This window comes from Diadema antillarum, unplaced genomic scaffold (assembly GCF_040938485.1).
Source record: "Diadema antillarum isolate AM-2024a unplaced genomic scaffold, OU_Dant_1.0 seq00000439_RagTag, whole genome shotgun sequence".
Classification (NCBI taxonomy): domain Eukaryota; kingdom Metazoa; phylum Echinodermata; class Echinoidea; order Diadematoida; family Diadematidae; genus Diadema; species Diadema antillarum.
Genome location: NW_027271415.1, coordinates 596,130 through 615,740, shown reverse-complemented (window position 1 = coordinate 615,740; position 19,611 = coordinate 596,130). Strand labels below are relative to the sequence as shown.

The 19,611-nt window shown below is 39.7% G+C and overlaps 1 protein-coding gene across 1 annotated transcript in view; it reads left to right on the top strand.

Moving 5' to 3' along the window:
* The window catches only part of LOC139732602 (endonuclease V-like), a 76,673-nt gene that overhangs the window by 37,124 nt on the left and 19,938 nt on the right, over positions 1 to 19,611 (top strand). The window contains exon 8 of the mRNA XM_071643459.1: positions 14,922 to 15,050. Within this exon, the coding sequence (XP_071499560.1) occupies positions 14,922 to 15,050 (129 nt within the window). The remainder of the gene's footprint in view (positions 1 to 14,921; positions 15,051 to 19,611) is intronic.

The following is a 19,611-nucleotide window of genomic DNA, read 5'->3' as shown; positions in this document are numbered from 1 at the left end:
TTGGTTGAATGACATATCTGTGGCATCCGGAAGTCATGAATTTACAAAACGAGGAGTCGCTGGAAGCTGGAAATTAACGGACCGATTTCCCGAATGCTGATGAGCAATAGAATATTATCATTACGTGAACAACCAGACCATACGATTGCTCGAAGTGGTCGCGAGTTCGTTAGAAATTGTACACAAACACAAGAAAAAGTGTTTTTTTTATAGGGTTAAGGAGTTTGAAAATGGAATTAGGTCACGTACAGGAATTTGTCCTATTATATGTGTACATCTGAAATTCTTTAAAGATCTCACAGATTAAAAGAAAATAATCTCCAGCCTTAACGTATCAGGTATACTCCCAATTTTAGGTAGTCCTTACTTACTGTTACCTAATACAAGTTTTTTTTTTCTTTTATATTGCTTTTCATCCAAGAATGAAAGATGAGAAATTGTGGTCATATGCACATTCAAATATTCTTCGCGTCGTACAAGTCATACATGCATTTTTGTTTTCTATATTTGAAGCTTTTCCGGTGCACTCATTTATTTTTACGGATATAGATACTGCCTAATGTCTTAGTGCCATACAAGCTTGATGATTAACATGATTAAAGAAATACAAAAAGAAAATGTATATTGACTCACAGTTGAAAGTGGATTACCGCGTGTCTAAAAGGGTCAAGGATAGAAAAAATAATAAAAGAAGAGGACATTTATATCCCAGGAAATGGAGTGACCGTCCTGTGAAAAATGGTGCACTAATGATGCTTGACGGGGTGAGATTTTAGAACAAGATTGACTCACTGATGCAGTGATATTTTTGCCTTCAAGATGAAGATAACGGCTGGATAGCCCATAATCAGCTGCACTTTTATGGTGCCGCTGGTCTTCCATGGGGACCAGTTATAAATAGGTAAGAAAGAAAGTATAGAAGGTTACATATCAAAATACAAAATTATGATATTATGTTTATTTGTTATGCCTGGTATGATAACGATAGCAACCGAGAGGGATGTCTTTTCTGTCTTTTGTCCGCGATTTTTAATCTTGCCTGTCGCATGGTGTGTGCACGTCATTCACGAGTTTGACACCCACAAGTCATACAGCCCACTAGCCAAGTAAGGCCCACAAGTCTGCCACTCATTACGCAGCGCTGCGTCTCCTGGGCCTTTTTGCCTATAGTGTCGGACTCATGGGCATTGTTTGCCTGTAGTGTTTGACCCATGGGCCTTTTAGCCTATAGTGTCGGACTCGGGGCCTTGTTTGCGTAGTGTCGAACTCATGGGCCCATTTACCTAGTGTCGAGCTCATGGGCTGTATATGACTCTTGAGCTGTATGACTCATGAACCTTTTTTCAATGTCGAACTCGTGGGCCATGTGACTCGTGGGTGTCGGTCTCATCGGATGACCCCGTCGCGGGTGGTGCCAAATATGAAAGTGGTACGTGTAGTGAACAGGTTTGTGGCGCTGAGATCAGTGACAATCGTGTACGTTAAGCGCTATTCGTTTGTACAGTGTGCTGCGTCATACCGGGGAGATGGGACCACCTCCCTGCTTGAGTCCCTGGTCATACGTTACTGTCGTGATCGCAGAAAGGCATACGACCACGACAGTGATAACGTCATATCCGGTGGGAAAACTATGGTGTATCCCGATTTCACGTCTTTATGGATGTTGATTTGTGGAAGTCTCCTTGTACAGTCGTCCTATCTCCTCAATTATAATTAACAGGATCAAACACCCGGGAAAGTATAGTATCAAAGTTATAAATCACTGTCCATGTCGTATGTACACGGCCAGGGGTCAGAGTTCACTGATGACTATTCAGAGGTCAGAGGTCAGCATGACGCTTTTAACGGATTTCACAGGCCGAGCAGGGAAAATTGAACACAAATCGATCAAGCCTATTTTGTGTTGATTGCAGTGAACAGGGGAAGTTTTTCGAAGGTGGGAGCATCAATTCAATTTGATTTTGTCTTGTAGACGTTGTTGATTTGCGTGGGGCGCGGCACAAATGACTCGATAATGACGTCATTATACGCAGATATATAAAAATGGTTTATGCCATAAGATTAGGAATGCGCCTTTAAGGCAGTGACAGTTTAGCATGCATTTTGTGCACGTCCACACCACGGATGCTGTAGGTACGCTTTTCTCTACCCCCACCCCCTTCTTCTTTTTGTCTCACGAAACTCTCAGAAAACTGGTCATCAGTCCACAAAGGGATAAACCAGGAATGTTGTTTTGTTTTGTTCCTCCCTTGTACATTTCAAGACTTTGCTAAATCATACGAGAAGGGAATGCGTGAGTAAACAAAGGATCCTTCTGCGCTTGTCTTTTTAAATTTTTATTCATCTGGCAATATTATCTAAATAGTTCCGGGCGAAGAGTGATGAAAGAACTTTATGATTTCTACATTGGTTTAGTGCTCAGCACTTTTTACGGGACAACAAGCTGGTATTTCGTGGTTTACGTGTTAAAGTGTTAAGAACACGATCGTTTGTGCAGCGCCAAAGCATGGGTGTACTTGAGGACAGCAGAAATGTTTTCACCTCCGTATTTCTCTTCTATTTCTCGCTTCCTTTCTGTTTTTCTTGTTAAATAAAGAAGTTAAAATTTTGATGGGTGTTAAGACCAGCCTGTCCACAGATGCCTTGTTTGTAGATATAGGTGATTCATCGTGGAAGCTAATAACTTTGAATTTTGATTGGTTGCCCCCCCCCCCCCCCCCCCCCCCACACACACACACGCACACAGGCCAAAAAAAAAAAAGGAAAGAAAGAAAGAAAAAGAAACACCAACAACAGCACTCATCACATCATGGTACATAAATGCTGGCATAACTCCTACTACATACGTCCTATGACAGAGTAATTTTGATGGTCAAATGTTTATTTAAAGGTAAAGGATAGCAAATATTCTACCATCATTGTGTGCTGTTTGTACTATTCGAAGTATGATTCATCAGGGAGTGGTGATATATTATTGTGCACTTCCTTGTTTTAGGATTTTGCTTATTTCAGAATTGCCCCTACCTGGTGTATACAGTTTCTTTTCGTGTGCCTTTCAGCCAAGATTGTATATAGCTGACGTCTATTGTGCTGTAGCGCCCTCTACGTGGCAATATTCGTATCACTGACCGGTCGCTGCGTGCTCGTCTGCTTTTTCAATTCAAGATTGTTTTACTATGTCGTCTATTCTGTATTTTTATACCTTCGAAGTGGTGCTGGAGGCATTATGTTTTCGGGTTGCCCGTCCTTCCATTCGTCCGTCCGTCCGTCCGTCCTTCCGTCCGTCCGTAATCAATTTTGTGGACTGCGTAATTAAAAGACTATTAGAGACATCCTAATAAGACTTGGCATGTACATGTATGAGGGGGTGAAGTTGTGCCTATCAACTTTTTGGTGCAGATGCTTAAGGTCAACGGTCAATGTCAAATGCTCAAAATTTCACTATTTTCTCCATATCTATGCATTGACTGAAGATATTTTCTTGAAACTTAGTGTATACATGTACTACCCATCAAAGATTCTCTGTTGAGAGTTTTGGGTCATGAGGCCAAAGGTCAAGGGTCAAAGATGAAGTGAAAATGTTAAAATTTCATGTTTTTCTTCATATCTCGGAAATCGTTCTAGGTTTCTTCATGGAACATAATACATATGCATGTAATGACTGGCGGTGATTATGTAGGAAATTTCGGGGTCGTGGGTCAAAGGTCAGGGGTAACAGATCAAGGTCAACTCTTCAATATTTTCCGTTTTCCCTCATATCTATGCCATGCCTGCATGTTGTTGTTTTTTTAACTTGGTTTGTACATGTATTACCCAATAGAGATTCTCTGGGAAGTCTTTTTGCCAAAAAGGTCAAAGGTCAGAAGGTCAAAGATCAAGTGAAAGTGCTGAATTTCACTTCTTCCTCCACATCTCGGAAGTGGCTTACGGGATCATCATGAAACTTAGTACATATTTATGCATGTTCTGTCTTTGAACAGTGATTTTCTTAGGAATTTTAGGGTCATAGGGTCAAAGGTCAAGGTCAAAGGCCAGGTTGAAATGCTAACAATTACTATTTAATACAGAAATTACTCTTTTTCTCCAAACCTTGACAATTACTCAGTGCATAAAATTATAAAAGGGTCAGAAGTCAAGTAAAAGTCCTCATATCCCCAAATATTACATGCTCTCTTAAAAAATAATGCATAGCCATTCATCCAATTAGACCTAGTTCAAGAAAAGTGAACATTCAACACATTTGTGACAAACATGTCTTTTTGATATTTTGCCAATTATGTAGAACTGTCATCACACATTGTCAAGATGTACTATAAGACCTATTCGGAGAATCATGCATAATGACGGAGGCATACCAGTCGCCATAGCGACATTTCTAGTTTGTTTGGTGTTTTTTTTTTTTTACACTGTGTATAAGCACATGGAATCTACTAATGAAGACAACATTTGCAGGTCCGTAAGAAGATTGTTAAGAATAAAATTAATTTACTATTTCTTATCATAATCATTTTTATTACTCTCAGATGATGATTAGTTTTATACATATCATCATCATCAACATCATCACCATCATCATCATTGTCATTATCGCAATCATAATTGAGAATTGTTGGTCTGCTGCAGGTATCATGTTTTCGGTTACAGCTCGTTATTCCGAAGGTTCGTTATTCCGAAGGCTCGTCAGTCCGAAGATTCGTTATTCCGAAGGTTCGTTATTCCGAATTTCATTTTCGGATTAACAAATCTTCGGAATAACGAACCTTCGGAATAACGCCACAAATGTTCGGATTAACGAACCCTTTTTTATGCCTCCGCAACGAAGTGGCCGGAGGCATTATGTTTTCGGGTCGTCCGTCCGTCCGTCCGTCCGTACGTCCGTACGTCCGTCCGTACGTCCGTCCGTCCCGTTTTGTTTTTGTCGATATCTCAAGAACCGTGTGGTGGTTTTACATCAAACTTGGTATGAGGGTATATCCTTGAGGGATAATACTTTGTGTGGATTTTAGGGTCACAGGGTCAAAGGTCAAAGGTCACAGGTTATTTTGTGAAAAAAAATTTGGAATTTCATGTTTTTCTCCATATCTCGCAAATGGTTCAAGGTATCTTCATGGAACTTAGTGTATATGCTTGTACCGATGGGCAGTGATTATCTAGGGAAGTTGGGGGTCATGGGTCAAAGGTCAGGGGGTCAAAGGTCAAGGTCAACTCCTCAAAATATCACTACTTTCCTTAAAATGCAATATGTCTGAAGGTTTTTTTTTTAAACTTGATGTATGGCATGTATTACCCATTATATATTTTTGGGAAAGTTTCTTGCCAAAAGGTCAAAGGTCAAAAGGTCAAAGGTCAAGTGAAAGTGCTAAATTGCACTTTTTCCTCCATATCTCGAAAGTAACTCAAGGTATCATCATGAAACTTACATATTTATGCATGTTCAACCTAATAGTGATTCTGTTTGGAACTGTGAGGTCAAAGGTCAAAGGCGAGGTTTAGATAATGCTATTTTCCCATTTGATACTGAAATTATACATTTTCCCAATACCTTGAAAATTACTCAATGCATAAACTTATAAAAGGGTCAAGGGTCAAGTAAAAATCATCAGTTCCCCAAATACCTGCACTCTGACATTTTAATCATTCATCCAATTGAACCTAGTTCTAGGAAAGTGAACATTCAGCACATTTGTGTCAAACCTGTCATTTTAATATTTTGCCAATTGTGTGAAACTGTCATCACACATTGTCAAGACATTGTACTATAGACCTATTAGGAGAACCTTGCATTATGGCGGAGGCATATCAGTAGCCATAGCGATATATCTAGTTCATTTTTGGATTAACGAACCTCTAGGTATGGGGAATTTGTGTGTTTCGGATTAACGAACCTTCGGAATAACGAACCTTCGGAATAACGAACAGCACCCCATGTTTTCAGGCTTCTTATCATGTCTCCAACGAGTGTTATCTTCTTGGTACAAGCACGGAGTGTGCAATTATTTTCTTTCATAGTACATGACACGTAGGATGACCAAAGAAAGAAAGCAGAAGTCATTTGTGTATGCACCCTCGTGTGTGTGTGTGTGTGTGCGTGTGTGCGTGTGTGTGTGTCTGGGTGTGTCTGTGTGTGTATGTGTTTGTGCGTGCGTATGCGCGCGCCTTTAAGTTTCAAGTCAGGATAAGGAAAATAAGTCAAGAGTAAAAAATTATGCTGTTGACTCTTCAATCAGACACTATATGCATCAGAGATCCGCAATGAGACAAAAATCAATCAGAAATTGATTCAATTTCCCTGTAATTTTGTACTCTGGGGAATTTTGACTCGCGAAGGTTTATCTGGAAAGTAAACGTCCCTTTCTGTCATCTGAAATCACATGAAGGTATATTGATTTTCCCATGAGATGTCCACATTTGCATCCCAGCTATAATTCCCTCTCTCTCTCTCTCTTTCTCTTTCTCGATATCTATGTCTATACATGTACATGTATTTGTTCTCATTTATTTGTTATCTATTTTATGGATTTTTAGTACAAAATGTTTCTGACTATATACCATAAAAACCATACGATATAAGTAAAGAAAGTTGTTGGAAAGCATGACAACATCAAATCCTCACAAGTAATTTCTATGCACCACGAAAATTATCACTTGGACAGTGTAATTCGGAATGCGGGGGAGGGGGGGGGGGGCAGGTAAGAGTCGAGCACGCATGGTAAATGATTCAATAATGAATTCGGATCTACGCAGACAGGCAAGAGTTGTTTGTGTGTTGTTGTTTTTAAAGAACATATTGGCGCCGAGTTTGAAATTGAAGCGTCATTTAACTGACATACTGAAAAACAGTTGTAAGCCGAGAGCAAATTTTTTACTTCAATGAATGAATAGATGATTAAATAAAAAGAAAGAGTCATCATTAATGAGGCACACATATGCACGCACACGACAGAAGCAAAAAATGATACAAATTCGCCTTTCGAAGAAAAAGATCCACAACTCTCCACCCCACCCCCCCCCAAAAAAAAATCCTGACCTAGTTCAAGGAGTTAAGACATATTATCTGTGCGTCATATCGTATATTGATTCTCATATAAATATAATGGCTGTAGAGACAAAATGAATTGGACGAGAGCAATTGGATTGCGTGCGCGACAGATCACTAAAACTCAGATATAAGAATAATGTTATTATCGCCTGAGGAACTGTCTGGAGGTGAAGAGGAAAAAAAAAAGACGCAGCCTGGATGATAAAGACTAAAAGAAAATAGACCAAAAACAAGAAGGAATTCGGAGTACCTATAATATAATATTCAGTATCATCATGACGTGTTCAGGGCCCCGTTTCATAAAAGATGTTAGGATGGCAACTCTTGCTGGAATAGCAAATTCCCGTAGCAACAGCCAATCAGGAAGCTAGATTCTTGTCGTTACTATGACAAGTGTCATTCCAGCAAGAGTAGCTGTCAATACATTTTTTGTTTGTTTTTTGTTTTGTTTTTCAATTGAAATGGGACCCCGGTGTTTGTGTGCGCGCATGTGTGTGCGTGTTTTTGTTTATTTATTTATTTATTTTTTTATTTTGACAGCATGCTGATCTGACAAAGAATATTAAGACGCTGAATGAATCAGCAGAACAGTTTGTGCTGAGATTCGAGAGATGAGATATTGTGGGCGGAAAGTGTTGTTGAAAAGTGCTGTAAAAAGGGGGAGGGTGATAAAAGCAAGGCAGTCAAAATCGTCATCGCTGATTATGGAGACAGTAAACAAGCTTATACCATCTCCGTTCATCTAAAGTCTGGACGGAACGGAACGCAAAGCTTTCAAGGACGTTTTTGGAAGACTCGGTTTGATAAACGGCCAGCTTCATGCAGAGCGGATAGTTTTGTGACGTGCGGTGTTCAGATCACGTGCAAGAACATGCTGTCACGTTGTTCACTATAGCATGAATGCACATGCCTTCAAATGGTTTCCTTATTTCTCGCCATGCCACAGAGGCTAGCCCGATTGAGACATCACCTCGCTTTCAAAAACGTTTGACCTATACCTATCTGTCTTAGCAGTAGTGTTTTTTTTTCTTTATTTTTTAGTGGACACTTAATGATCCCCAAGGTCTTCCATGATTTTTCGTAGATTTTTTCCCCAGCGAATGCTATGGTCGGCATAGCCTTTTGTCAAGGCGTTCTCGCTGTATGATTGCTATATCGGGGAGCGAAGCGATCCAAGCCGCACGAGCGCGACAACGCGAGCTGAGCTCACTTCGGTCGCCCTATTCGCTCACCACCATACAGCGAGATGGCCTTGGAAAAAGGCTATGGTCGGCATGGTCTCTATCACATTTTGGTGTGAGTCAAAGCAGTCTTCCAGTGGTTTCTGAGGAAACCGAGCTCTCAATGGATACTCGACGATCTTTCAACGAGCGCCTAATGGTCTTACCAATAATTCAATGATCTCACAGCAATCTGTCTGCAAACTCGAATTATCTTGGTGAATTTCAGCCCCAGTTAGGCAGATATCAATAGGAGATCTTTGAAAGACCTTGTAGTTGCAAACCGACAGGAACTACTCGAGATTTGGCCGCGATTTATATCAGACACTTCGTTGCAGCTCAAACAAGACTAGTATACAAAGGCAAGTGGGTGAATAAGCTTGCGAGTGGTTCAGCATTGGCGGTTCTGTACCGTCACAAGCTAGCCTCGAGTTCATTCGTCAAATATATTCGTTGGAATGCAAAAAGAAATGAGCCACATGGCATTGTCAAAAAGGTAGCTTTTGCACAAATGCCAGGTGGGCATATTGACATGTGGAATTTCGTTGTCCTCAAACCTATATGCCCTTGCCTCTAATGCCTTCCAGTTACTATGTGGCCTTTAAAGTATATGATACATGGTGGAAAGGTATAGCAGTCATCTTTAGATGAGTATACATACCTCAGCTGTGCAACTGTCAAAGAAAGATAAGAATTTTGAGAAGATGTTGAAGCCGTGTCATGGGGGCACTATGGTACAGTGGATAGGACTCTGGGCTTTGAAACGGAATTCCCGAGTTCGAGTCCGCCCAAGCGCTTACGTCCGTGGACAAGATGCAATGACTCATGGACGATATTACCCCTCTCGACCCCAAGTGTAAAAGATGGGTACCTGGCAATTAATGTTGCGGTAATGGCAGAGCCCTGTGGAAAAACAATGCTAGTATTGAAGAGGCTATCAAGTAATATGCCATCGGAAAATAAGGCCATATCATTCTACAAGTTAAATGAAAGTATAATATATAGCATTACCAGATTAATTGTCAATAACAGCATGACTTTTGATATTAAATGAAAGAGAAGGACGCCTCCAGCACGTGAATAAAAAGAACAGCGCAGTTACTGCTCACCGCCAACCAAGGAAGATGAATGATACGTTGATCTCAAATATTTCGAGAAAAATATCCAGAAATTTATGGTACTAATAATGATGATGCTAATGATTTTATGTAATAATAACGTCGATAAATAATAATAATAATAATGGTGATTGTTCATCATCGCATCCTCGTCGTAATTATCGAGTAGGCAAGGGACTAACGTAAAATCCGCAACATCGCCCAAATAGATCGCATGGCCTAATTCTGTGAGATTACTGTCATAAAAGAAAACAAAGTTATACGTTGTCTCGTGTATTGTACTTGTACAGTTCTTGGAAGATGCTGCCCTGTGCAGCTGACGTTCTGACTATGTTTCTGTTATTTTTCGCTTTGTGGTAATGTATATACCATGATTACCCAATGCAGCTTCAATAGATGACCAGTCGTTTTTATGTATGTGTGAGGGTGTGTGTGTGTGTGTGTGTGTGTGTGTGTGTCTTTATTTGTGTGTATGTGTGTGTGTGTGTGCATGATATTTTCTGTCCTTCAGAAAATGGGAGAATGAGAGTTAAAAGCCGACTTTTGTTCTGTGCAACAGGTAGCTTTGTCAATGTGCATTAACGTGTTATATCTAATTTCGTCTCACATCTCGAAGATTTGGTAAAACGCTCGAGAAGTCCTCAACTCTCATTATAATACACCTTCACATCATTATTTTCATCGCGGATCGCCTCCTTAGTATATGCTCAGCATCCACTGAAGCAGACGCGCTGGATGCGAGCTACTTCTACACGAACAGAGAGTTGAAAGATGCAAGCCTTGATATGCGTGGATCATTGCTGAATATGAGACATCGGCGAAGGTTAATGCCTCAGTAGACAGCGAAATAATACCGTCTGTATATACTCGACAGCTGATTTCAGAACTTTAAAAAGATACTATGTGGCCAAGAAGCCGGAAGGTAGCTAGCCCAACACCGTGGTATGTGACTCAAACTGCGCCCCTCCCCTGTGACTAACAATAGAACTTCCAACACATCCAAGCCTGTCGCTGTTTTTTGTCGTTCTTTATTTCAATGTAGAGCAGCTTTTGATTACTGGGAAAATATGAAAATATTCTAGATTCATATTTTAAGTGTTGATTTCGACCATTAGGAAGATTGTCATCAGTCCCTGCTTCAAGTACTGCACCACTTCAAAGAATTCAAAATACAGCTGCTAGGCTTGTGACCCTTACAAAAAGATCTGACCACATTACTCCAGTTTTCCAATCCCTCCACTGGCTCCCCATCCATCAACGTATCACTTTTAAAATCCTCCTTATTGTTTACAAGATATGAAATAATCTTGCCCCATCTTATCTTAAAGATTTAATTTCCTTCCGCTCCTCCACTTCAACCCGTTCTCTTCGTTCTTCCTCCGCTCTCCAATTATCACGTGGTCCCCGCACCTGTACACGTTATGGTGATAGGGCCTTTTCAGTTATTTCCCCACTTCTTTGGAATGAACTCCCTTTTTATATTCGTAACGCTGAAAATGTTGATAGGTTTAAGTCATTGTTGAAAACTCATCTGTTTACACAACCTTAATTTTGCTGTTGTTGTTGTTGCTGTCGTTATCATAATATGTACATAATGCTGTATTTTGTTTTTACGTTATATATATTATTTTTCCCCGATTTGATGCGCTTAGAAACATCAGTATTAAGCGCTATATAAATGTTATTCATTATCATTATCATTATCAGTATGAATTGTCTGTCTGCTGGGGAAAACGTGTCATCTCCTCCACAAAGTTGCGTCTTTGTGATGTGACGTTTGATTGCACAGTGTGGAAGGGCACGGTCTATCAACCATTTTCAATTTTAGTCTTACGGACTTTTGTTTTTACTATGGTGTATTCCCTTTTTTTACGGTGATTTATTTATTCTTCCTCAGAGATGCAAATGTATAAGTGATCAGACATTATATTACCTCGCCAGAGCCTACTGCCAACCACTATGCTCTTGCGATATTATTTAGTGTATGGGGTTTGTCATCCCAAATAAGGAGATAAATCTATGACTTGTTCTCTTCGGAATATCATGATTTTTGATCCTGTGCATCAGAATGATGTTTGGTCTGTAGAGTTGGCAGCAAAATGCGTGTTGATATCAAATGGTTGACATCTTATTCCTTTCACAGTGTTGTACTGTCCTAAGCTGTCCACGATAGAAAAGGAAGACATTCGTATTAGTACAGTTGGAGCTCGATTATCTGGCCATCGATTATGCGGACTCTCTTTTATCCGGACCTCGATCGGCTTACATTTAAAAAAAATGTTTTCATGTATTTTCAGTGCCAAATCTCACTCAAAACAAACACATGTTCAACCATTATCGTGCAAATACACGACGGGTCATATTCCAATCATCGCAGCGGACTGTAACTTTTAAGTCACTTCATGAGACGATGTCAATGACTAGTGCCGCGCTTGTCACTGGCACTGAGTGTACAGTGTAGTGGTTACAATACAATGCAGCGGCAGTATTCAACGAGTCGCAATATTGATCTCTTTGTCGGTCAATATCAATCAAACAAACAATACATGAAGGAATATTTTACTTGTATTTCGTTTTATTTCTGTATCAGTTTCCGAAGGGTAAAACATGACAATGCCATGCAGATAATCATACGATTAGTGAATGAGTGATAACATGTGTATACCCCTAGCATGATATGCTATAGAAGTGCTGTATTTGAGCATATCTCTCGAATCCGGCCAACTCGATTATCCGGACGCCCGCCGGTCCCGACGTGGCCGGACAATCGAGGTCCTACTGTATGTATCTTTCTGTCTCTTCCTCTCTGTTTTACTCTCACCTCAAGATTAACCCTTTCCTTTCCGAGGGATGATAATTTGCTCACACACTGATGTTGACCAGTGCATGACTGCATGCCGTGTATGTTCGGTCCTGATGTTGCCAGTGGGTTGTACTCGCTTCCCATTGCAGCAAAATCTTCCAGTTCCGTCTGCCGCGTAATTTTGGAATGACATTTCATTGGCTTGCTCTTACACCGACAGATGTTACGCAGTTGTTATGTAACCACTTCTGACAACTGCCTCAGTTGTTCTGTTGTTGTTTAATGTGTGTGTGTGTGTGTTTGTGTGTGTGTGCTTATATGTGTTTGTTCCATGCCTTCATGTATCATTTAAAAGGCTTCTTTATGATCGAAGTATTCATGTATCACTGCGAGTTGTCCGCGCCTTGCATCCATCAATCAAAAGGCTCCAATAGAGTGCATTCTCGCAGTATTTCTGTAGGCGTTTAGTCGCATACTTCCGCAGATAATATTTGTGGCCGTTCACTCTTCTTGATGATGCGGTAAATAACACAGAGTCATTGCTCACATGCATGTAAATGTTATCATTTGACTTGCCTTTCGTAAATACATACTCTCATGCCTGTCTTTTAACATCTTGCGAGCTACAAAACATGCCTTATGTTCGTCGATGGAAGTCATTCAATATTCGCTTTATCCCTCCCCGCCCAACGCACAGCAAGAACTTTAATTGAACAAAACTCTTCAGCTATCGAAACCTTGAGAGAGCGGCGTACTTATCTCTAGGGCAGTGTCATACACAAACAAGAACCAATCTCCATGCGCCTCATGTCACGTACAGAGCACAACAATGATGTGAGACAGTGGGCTTGCGGGAGAAACAGTGACACAATAATTTTGAGCAGAAAATAATAATACGAAGCCTGTGTCACTATTTGCCTGGTCAGCTATGTGATATGTTGATGGGATCCCAAGACGTCTCCATGAATTTGAATTCTTGGAAACACTGATATTATTTTGTCTTTGTTGCAATATTCTAGAAAATATTCGCGTCGTTGTCAAAATGTAGCTCGAAAGCGTGTGGCGTTATAAGCAGCCCCTGAGAATGAACAAAAAAAAAAATTGTCAAATAAATGAAATGAAACCAAGAATGACAACCCAGTGAAAAGTGAAGAGCACAACGTCGAGATTGAGAAAATATAAGGTCAGGTCCTATAAGGCCTTTTCAAGCTGACAAAAATGGCTTTCTGAAATATTATAGGGATGGTATCGTACTGGTGGAGATGAGAATTGTGCTTTTAACTTTTTGCAAGATATCAAGAAAACACTTATGCAATACAGTAGTACGGACCATGCCATTATAAGAGGAATTCTAAGCTTACTTGATGAAAATCGGTTTTGGAATGGCTGAGACATCCAAAAACAAAGTAAAACAAAGCAATCGTAATATTATAGGTGGGTCCCACCTTTTATTAGGATCGCTCTGTTTTGGATATCTCAGCCATTTCAAAATCAATTTTCATCAAATCCTCTTGGGAAGGTTTCTCATCATCTCACCCCAAAAATGCTAGAAACCTGAAGTTAGGTCTGAACCAAAACTATACGATCCCTTTAAAAAAAAATGAAAACGATGTGAGATGAAGGGATATGATCGTTTTACTCTAGCAAGCTTGAGTCACACACTTATCGCAAGATAATGAAATAGTGATTGATTTAAACTGTAAGTACCCCTTGAATGGTAATTGATAGAGTAGGCGTAATCTAAAGTAGATAGCAAGTAATTCGTTTTTGCGGTTCCTGTATGGGTTCGTCTGTGGATTTTGGAAGTGGGCTCATAGTCTAGAATATCCGTACGCTTCTCTGGACGGCCATGGATGAAAAAAAAAATATATATATAGAAAGAGTCTCAAGTACGCCATGGATCCAACGAGAAGTTTTTTATTACATAATTTTCGGTCTGCCTCAGACCTTCGTCAGTGTAAAGACAATGATAGACCTTCTTCTTTGATAGACCTTCAATGATAGACCTTCTCTTTCTTCTTATAATTACAACATTCGAAGTCCAACACGTGGAAAGTTCCAAAACGTATAATATATATATATATATATATATATATATATATATATATATATATATGTGTGTGTGTGTGTGTGTGTGTGTGTGTGTGTGTTTGTGTGTGTGTATGTGTTTTCTAAATACATTGGCCTTTGACCGTTACTTTCGACACTTCATTATAATCCCTAGTGATTTCGTATTTGTTTTTACGCTTCCTAGTGTACATGCCTAGATGAAGTTTAGCCTGAAAATATCATTATAGCCAAAGATCAGTGACCGTTTACCTGTTTGACTTGGGACTTTTGCTCCAAAACACTTAAAAGCATATCTATACACATCATGTAGCATCTATACCGAGGTCAGGAACCAAGAAAATCTACAGGGCAGTTTTGAAGACAAGTCCCGAGCATACTCGGGCAAGTGTTTATGGGAAATGCGTGTTGCATCAAAATCAGTCTGTCCTCAACGGGTTAAATCGCGGTAGGTGGTATTGGGCAACTAACGGGCAACTCGAAAACAGCACAGTTGGCACATCACTTGTCGTGCATTATTTGATTTTGTAAAAGAAATGGGATTCCGTTTTTAATCAACATCTGCCATGTACTTCATGTGCTGATAAAGATAAAAGAGAAGAGTGACGGAATGTGTTTTGATGCTTACATTAATCATCGTTTTTATCCCTTTTTTTTGTCCCTAATTGATACAGGCCGTGAGAAGCTGTAGCAAGTCCTCCAATCCAATATTCGTGTCGGTGGGTCATCGTATCTCACTGGACACAGCGGTGTCTCTCGTCCAGGCCTGCTGCCTGCATCGAGTACCAGAACCTGTTAGACAGGTAGGTCCTGGTAGGAGTAAAACTGCCACTTGGTATAAGTTAAAAACACGTCATAGATATTGGCTCTTTTTGTATTCAAGGATAGGAAAATATGCTTTTGAGAGTAAAAAGTTATAAGTTATTCCCGAAATATTAATTGATAAATCCGATTTTCCTTGTTTTTTTAGCCAAAATTACGGTAGATTTTTTTCTTTCGGGTGGGGTTTGGGGGTGGGGGAGGGGGGCAGGGGGTGGGGGTGGGGGTTTCCTTCGGAATACAAGGTGTATGTCCTTTATTCCGGAGCAGTATGTTATTTCTTTGTCTGCAAATGCTGGCTGCCATAAGAGCTATCAACTGTTGCAAAGAAAAAGAAAGAAAAAAATTGGAAAATAAACAAACAAATGCACAACGAGTTATTTCCGGCCCATGTAAATACTGGGTCATGTTAAAGAATTATTTTTAATGTAGCTCTAACAAGGTACAATGCTTTCGGCTAGCCGATACAGAGCCAATTTCAGCGATGCATTGTTGAATTAAGTGGTCGGCAGAAAACGATCATGTAGTGGAAGCGATATAGTAACAAACCAGTTCGCAATCAGCAATGATGAAAATGACCCCGAATTTAAACCATCGAAACGAAGGAGTAATTGTAAAGCTAAATATCACCCACTGGCGTAATACAACTTGCTTTTATTCTATATAACGAGCTCACGTGAATGTTTAAAAAATGTTTTTTGACTGCAGCGTAAAGAAACAGTTCAGACACCGTCCATGACATTGATTATTACAGCTCTATGTATCGTGCGTTTAGTTCTTTCGGATGACCTTTATCTACTAATGCACAAAATGTAACTTCGAACTGGCTTATTAATATTATAGTTCCCTTTTTTGATTTTTTGATTTGTACTTTTTTACGCAAGGATGTTCATACATTGAGAGCTTGGGATGTCTCTTTTTTTTTTCTTTTTTTTTTGGTGTACTTATTTGTTGTATTTGTAGCATTTTCCTGTCGGGAAGCTGTAAAAATCTCATGTATTCTGTGTGAAAATACTCCTACCGAAATCCTTATCCAAATTTCAAAAATGCAGTGTAAACACAGATCATTTGTCGTATTAAGTTTTAAATGCTCCTACAACGCAGTCAATTGTGACCGTGCATCACAAAACGAACAAAAAGTCGCACCAATTGATTTTACATGAGGACTCAAAAAAGGTCAAATGGGTCAACCTAAAATCAACCTTGGGTTTTTCATATTTTCTGAAAGAGCTATCCTTCTTCTACACTATTCTTTAGTTTGAGATCATAACATGAATGGGAAAGTGTGTTTTCAGCAGTTTCTCTACAACCCTTTTTCTGGGGGAGAGTAGAATGATCAGGTATGTCTTAGAGGCCCCTTTCAATTTCTTAAAATCCTTTTCACACTCTTCACTTTCAAGTCAATAACTTGTGAAAGGATAAAGCTACTGCTTTGAAAGTTAGCATTAATCATGAACATAATGTGTTGATAGAACATGCTCAATTTCAGCTTAATCTGATAATCCCTTCGTTGTGGTTGCTCCGATGGTTAACATCCTGTGTTTTGTCCCTTTCACCGCACAGCTAGCACGGCTTGGTAAGGATTAAGTGCTTGAATAGACCCTGTACTTCAGAGCCTCTTTTCTCAGTTCCCACTTTTCCAGAGTGTGTGCTTTCTTTCCAGTATTTAGATAGGATAAGGGAGTCCATTGAATTAAAGTATACATCATTTTAAAGCTTACAGTCTGCTCTTTCAGAATCTGTCCCTAACTAAAACTTAATGGCTGGCGACTTTGTGTTGGTTTTGTGGTACAGGGTCACAATTAGTTTCCCCCTATACTTCTCTCAACGGCACGACGGTGATTGCTTCCGTTCGTCATCTGCGATTTGATATCTAACAATGCGATCCACCAGTTTTAGTTATAATTATTTCATGATACAACGTGACATTCGAGTGTAATCGATCGTCTGCTATTTCAGTCCGTTTTGCGGGGATGGTGTGTTCTAGTTTGTGACATGCTGTTTAAAACGTGACAACTTTGAGTGTCGATCACTTGCTTTTAAAGTGCGCTGGCCGTTCGCTGGTATGAAAAAAAGATTTGTAGTTATCAAAAATTTAGTCGGAGTCATTTTACAGGATTAATTTTCATCAAGAAGAAAATTACTCATAATCAAAGATAGTATACACGTCTGCAGCACAAGTTCATTTCGATGTAGAACGACCGAACTCTGGAATTTCCAAATCATAATAGGTTGCCGTTTAAACGAGAATGTGTAATCATTGTATCATTTAAGAGTTATCGGCCATTTGAAAATCGGTTGAAAATCATAACTATGCCATTACCTGAGCTGCAAACTATTGCTTTGCCTTGATATTCAAAACGTTATCTAACATGTCTACAAAACGTTGTGTAAAAACGTTATCCATTATTTCAACCAAGTGGTTACATGAATAGAGTCCAACTAAGTTGCCGTCTACGTATGATTTTGGCAAAATATGTATGACGAGTGAAAAGGAAATGTTTGCCTGAGGAAGTAATTTGCAGAACTGCCAAATATCCCTGATTTGCCGGAGGCCCTCTGAAAAATCATCCACTCTTTTTTTTTTAAGTCCTTTCAAATGTGCACGTATGTCTCCTTGAATTTGGAATGACTATTGCTGATTGAGATGTAGGTAACAACCACGCATTTCCCTGGGAGTTCTTTTGAAATTATCTTCTAATTGTGATGTATATGCATTACATGGTGATCGTCAAAAGAGTCTTACGCTGTATTGTAGCTCGAACTGCTTTCCACTTGCCAGGTTACTTGTTACATAAAACTTTTGAGCTGAGAAAAATTCTTGTAAAAAATTAAACTCAGGTATGATTCTGCAATAAATTTTAGCACAAGAAAACAAAAACAAGATCTGTTAAAAAGTAACCTGATTTTTCTCAGGTAACACGTTTTATGCAACAGGCTCCCAGAAAAAAGTTTCTCATTTACTAATACCCGATAAGAGAACATGATGCCGTTAATTTACTATGTGTTACTGCAAACCACCATCAGTGCCGCCTATAGGACGTAATGTCACTGTCACCACCACGCCAACCACTGCCACTATCATCATCATCATCATCATCATCATCATTATTATTTTTTCTCTCCTCCTCCTCCTCCTCCTCCTCGTTCTTCATCATCATCATCATTATCGGCATCATCATCGTTATCATTAATGTCATCATCAGCTATACTCAATGCAACGTCTTTATTCCCCTTGTTTTAGGGTTCTTTTCTTTTTGTCTCGCCCACCGGAGGTGAAGGCGAGACTAAGGGATCCAAATGGCGTCCGTCCGTCGTCCGTCCGTCGTCCGTCCGTCGTCCGTCCGTCGTCCGTCACAAATGTTAAAGTTTACCTGCAAGACTCTCTTATGATGCATTACTTGGCAACTGTTACAGCAATGGCAGCCACACTTGGGTGATAGAAGCTCTAGGGGTATCTTCATGTTATGGTGTTGTCAGAGGTCATGTGATGATGTCAAAGGTCATTTTGAGGTCATATATTAAAGAGTATGTGCAAGACTCTCTTTTCTATGTTAAAGTTTACCTGCAAGACTCTCTTTTGACAAATAACTTCACATAAGTTGCTTGGATTACAACCTAACTTGGGTCATAGATGCACTAGGGGTACCTTCATGTCATGGTGCCGTTGGAGGTCACAGGATAAGGTCAAAGGTCATTTGAGGTCATACGTTAAAGTTTACTTGCAATACTCTCTTATCACATGTAAAAGTTTACTTGCAATACTCTCTTATCACATGTAACTCGACACATGTTGCTACAATGGCAATCAAACTTGGGTGATGGTGAGAGATGATGTCTCTTAGGAAGTTGAAGGTAACCGCAAGGTCAAAGGTTACAAACAGGAGTCAACGAACTTTTAGGGCCCAATGTTAAGTTTTTAGGGCGCATTTCGTTTATGGCTCTTAACTTTTGATCCCTTTGTCCGTTTGTGACCAAACTTGGATGAAAGATGTCCCTTGGGGAGGTGAAGGTCCTCACAAGGTCAAAGGTCACAGACAGGGGTCAGCAAACTTTTAGGGCCCAATGTTATGTTTTTAGGGCGCGTTTTGATTGTGGCTCATAACTTTTGATCCCTATGTCTGTTTGTGACCAAACTTGGATGGTAGATGTCCCTTGGGGAGTTAAAGGTCATCACAAGGTCAAAGGTCACAGAAAAGGGTCAACAAATTTTTAGGGCCCAATGTTAAGTTTTTATGGCACGTTTCGATTATGGCTCATTACTTTTGATCCCTTTGTCCGTTTGTGACCAAACTTGGATGGTAAATGTCCCTTAGGGTGTTGAAGGTCACCACAAGGTCAAAGGTCATAAGCAGTTCAATTAACTTCTGGGAGTTATGAAAAATATTAATTCCTTGTACGCGAATGGGCGAGACACAATTTAGCGATTGCCTTGTTTTAATATTTCTAGTCTTACGATCATTCTTTTCTTCCCTTCTTCCTCTCCATTAAATTCTCCTCCTTCATCGTCGTCATCATTATCATCATCATCATCATTATCATCAT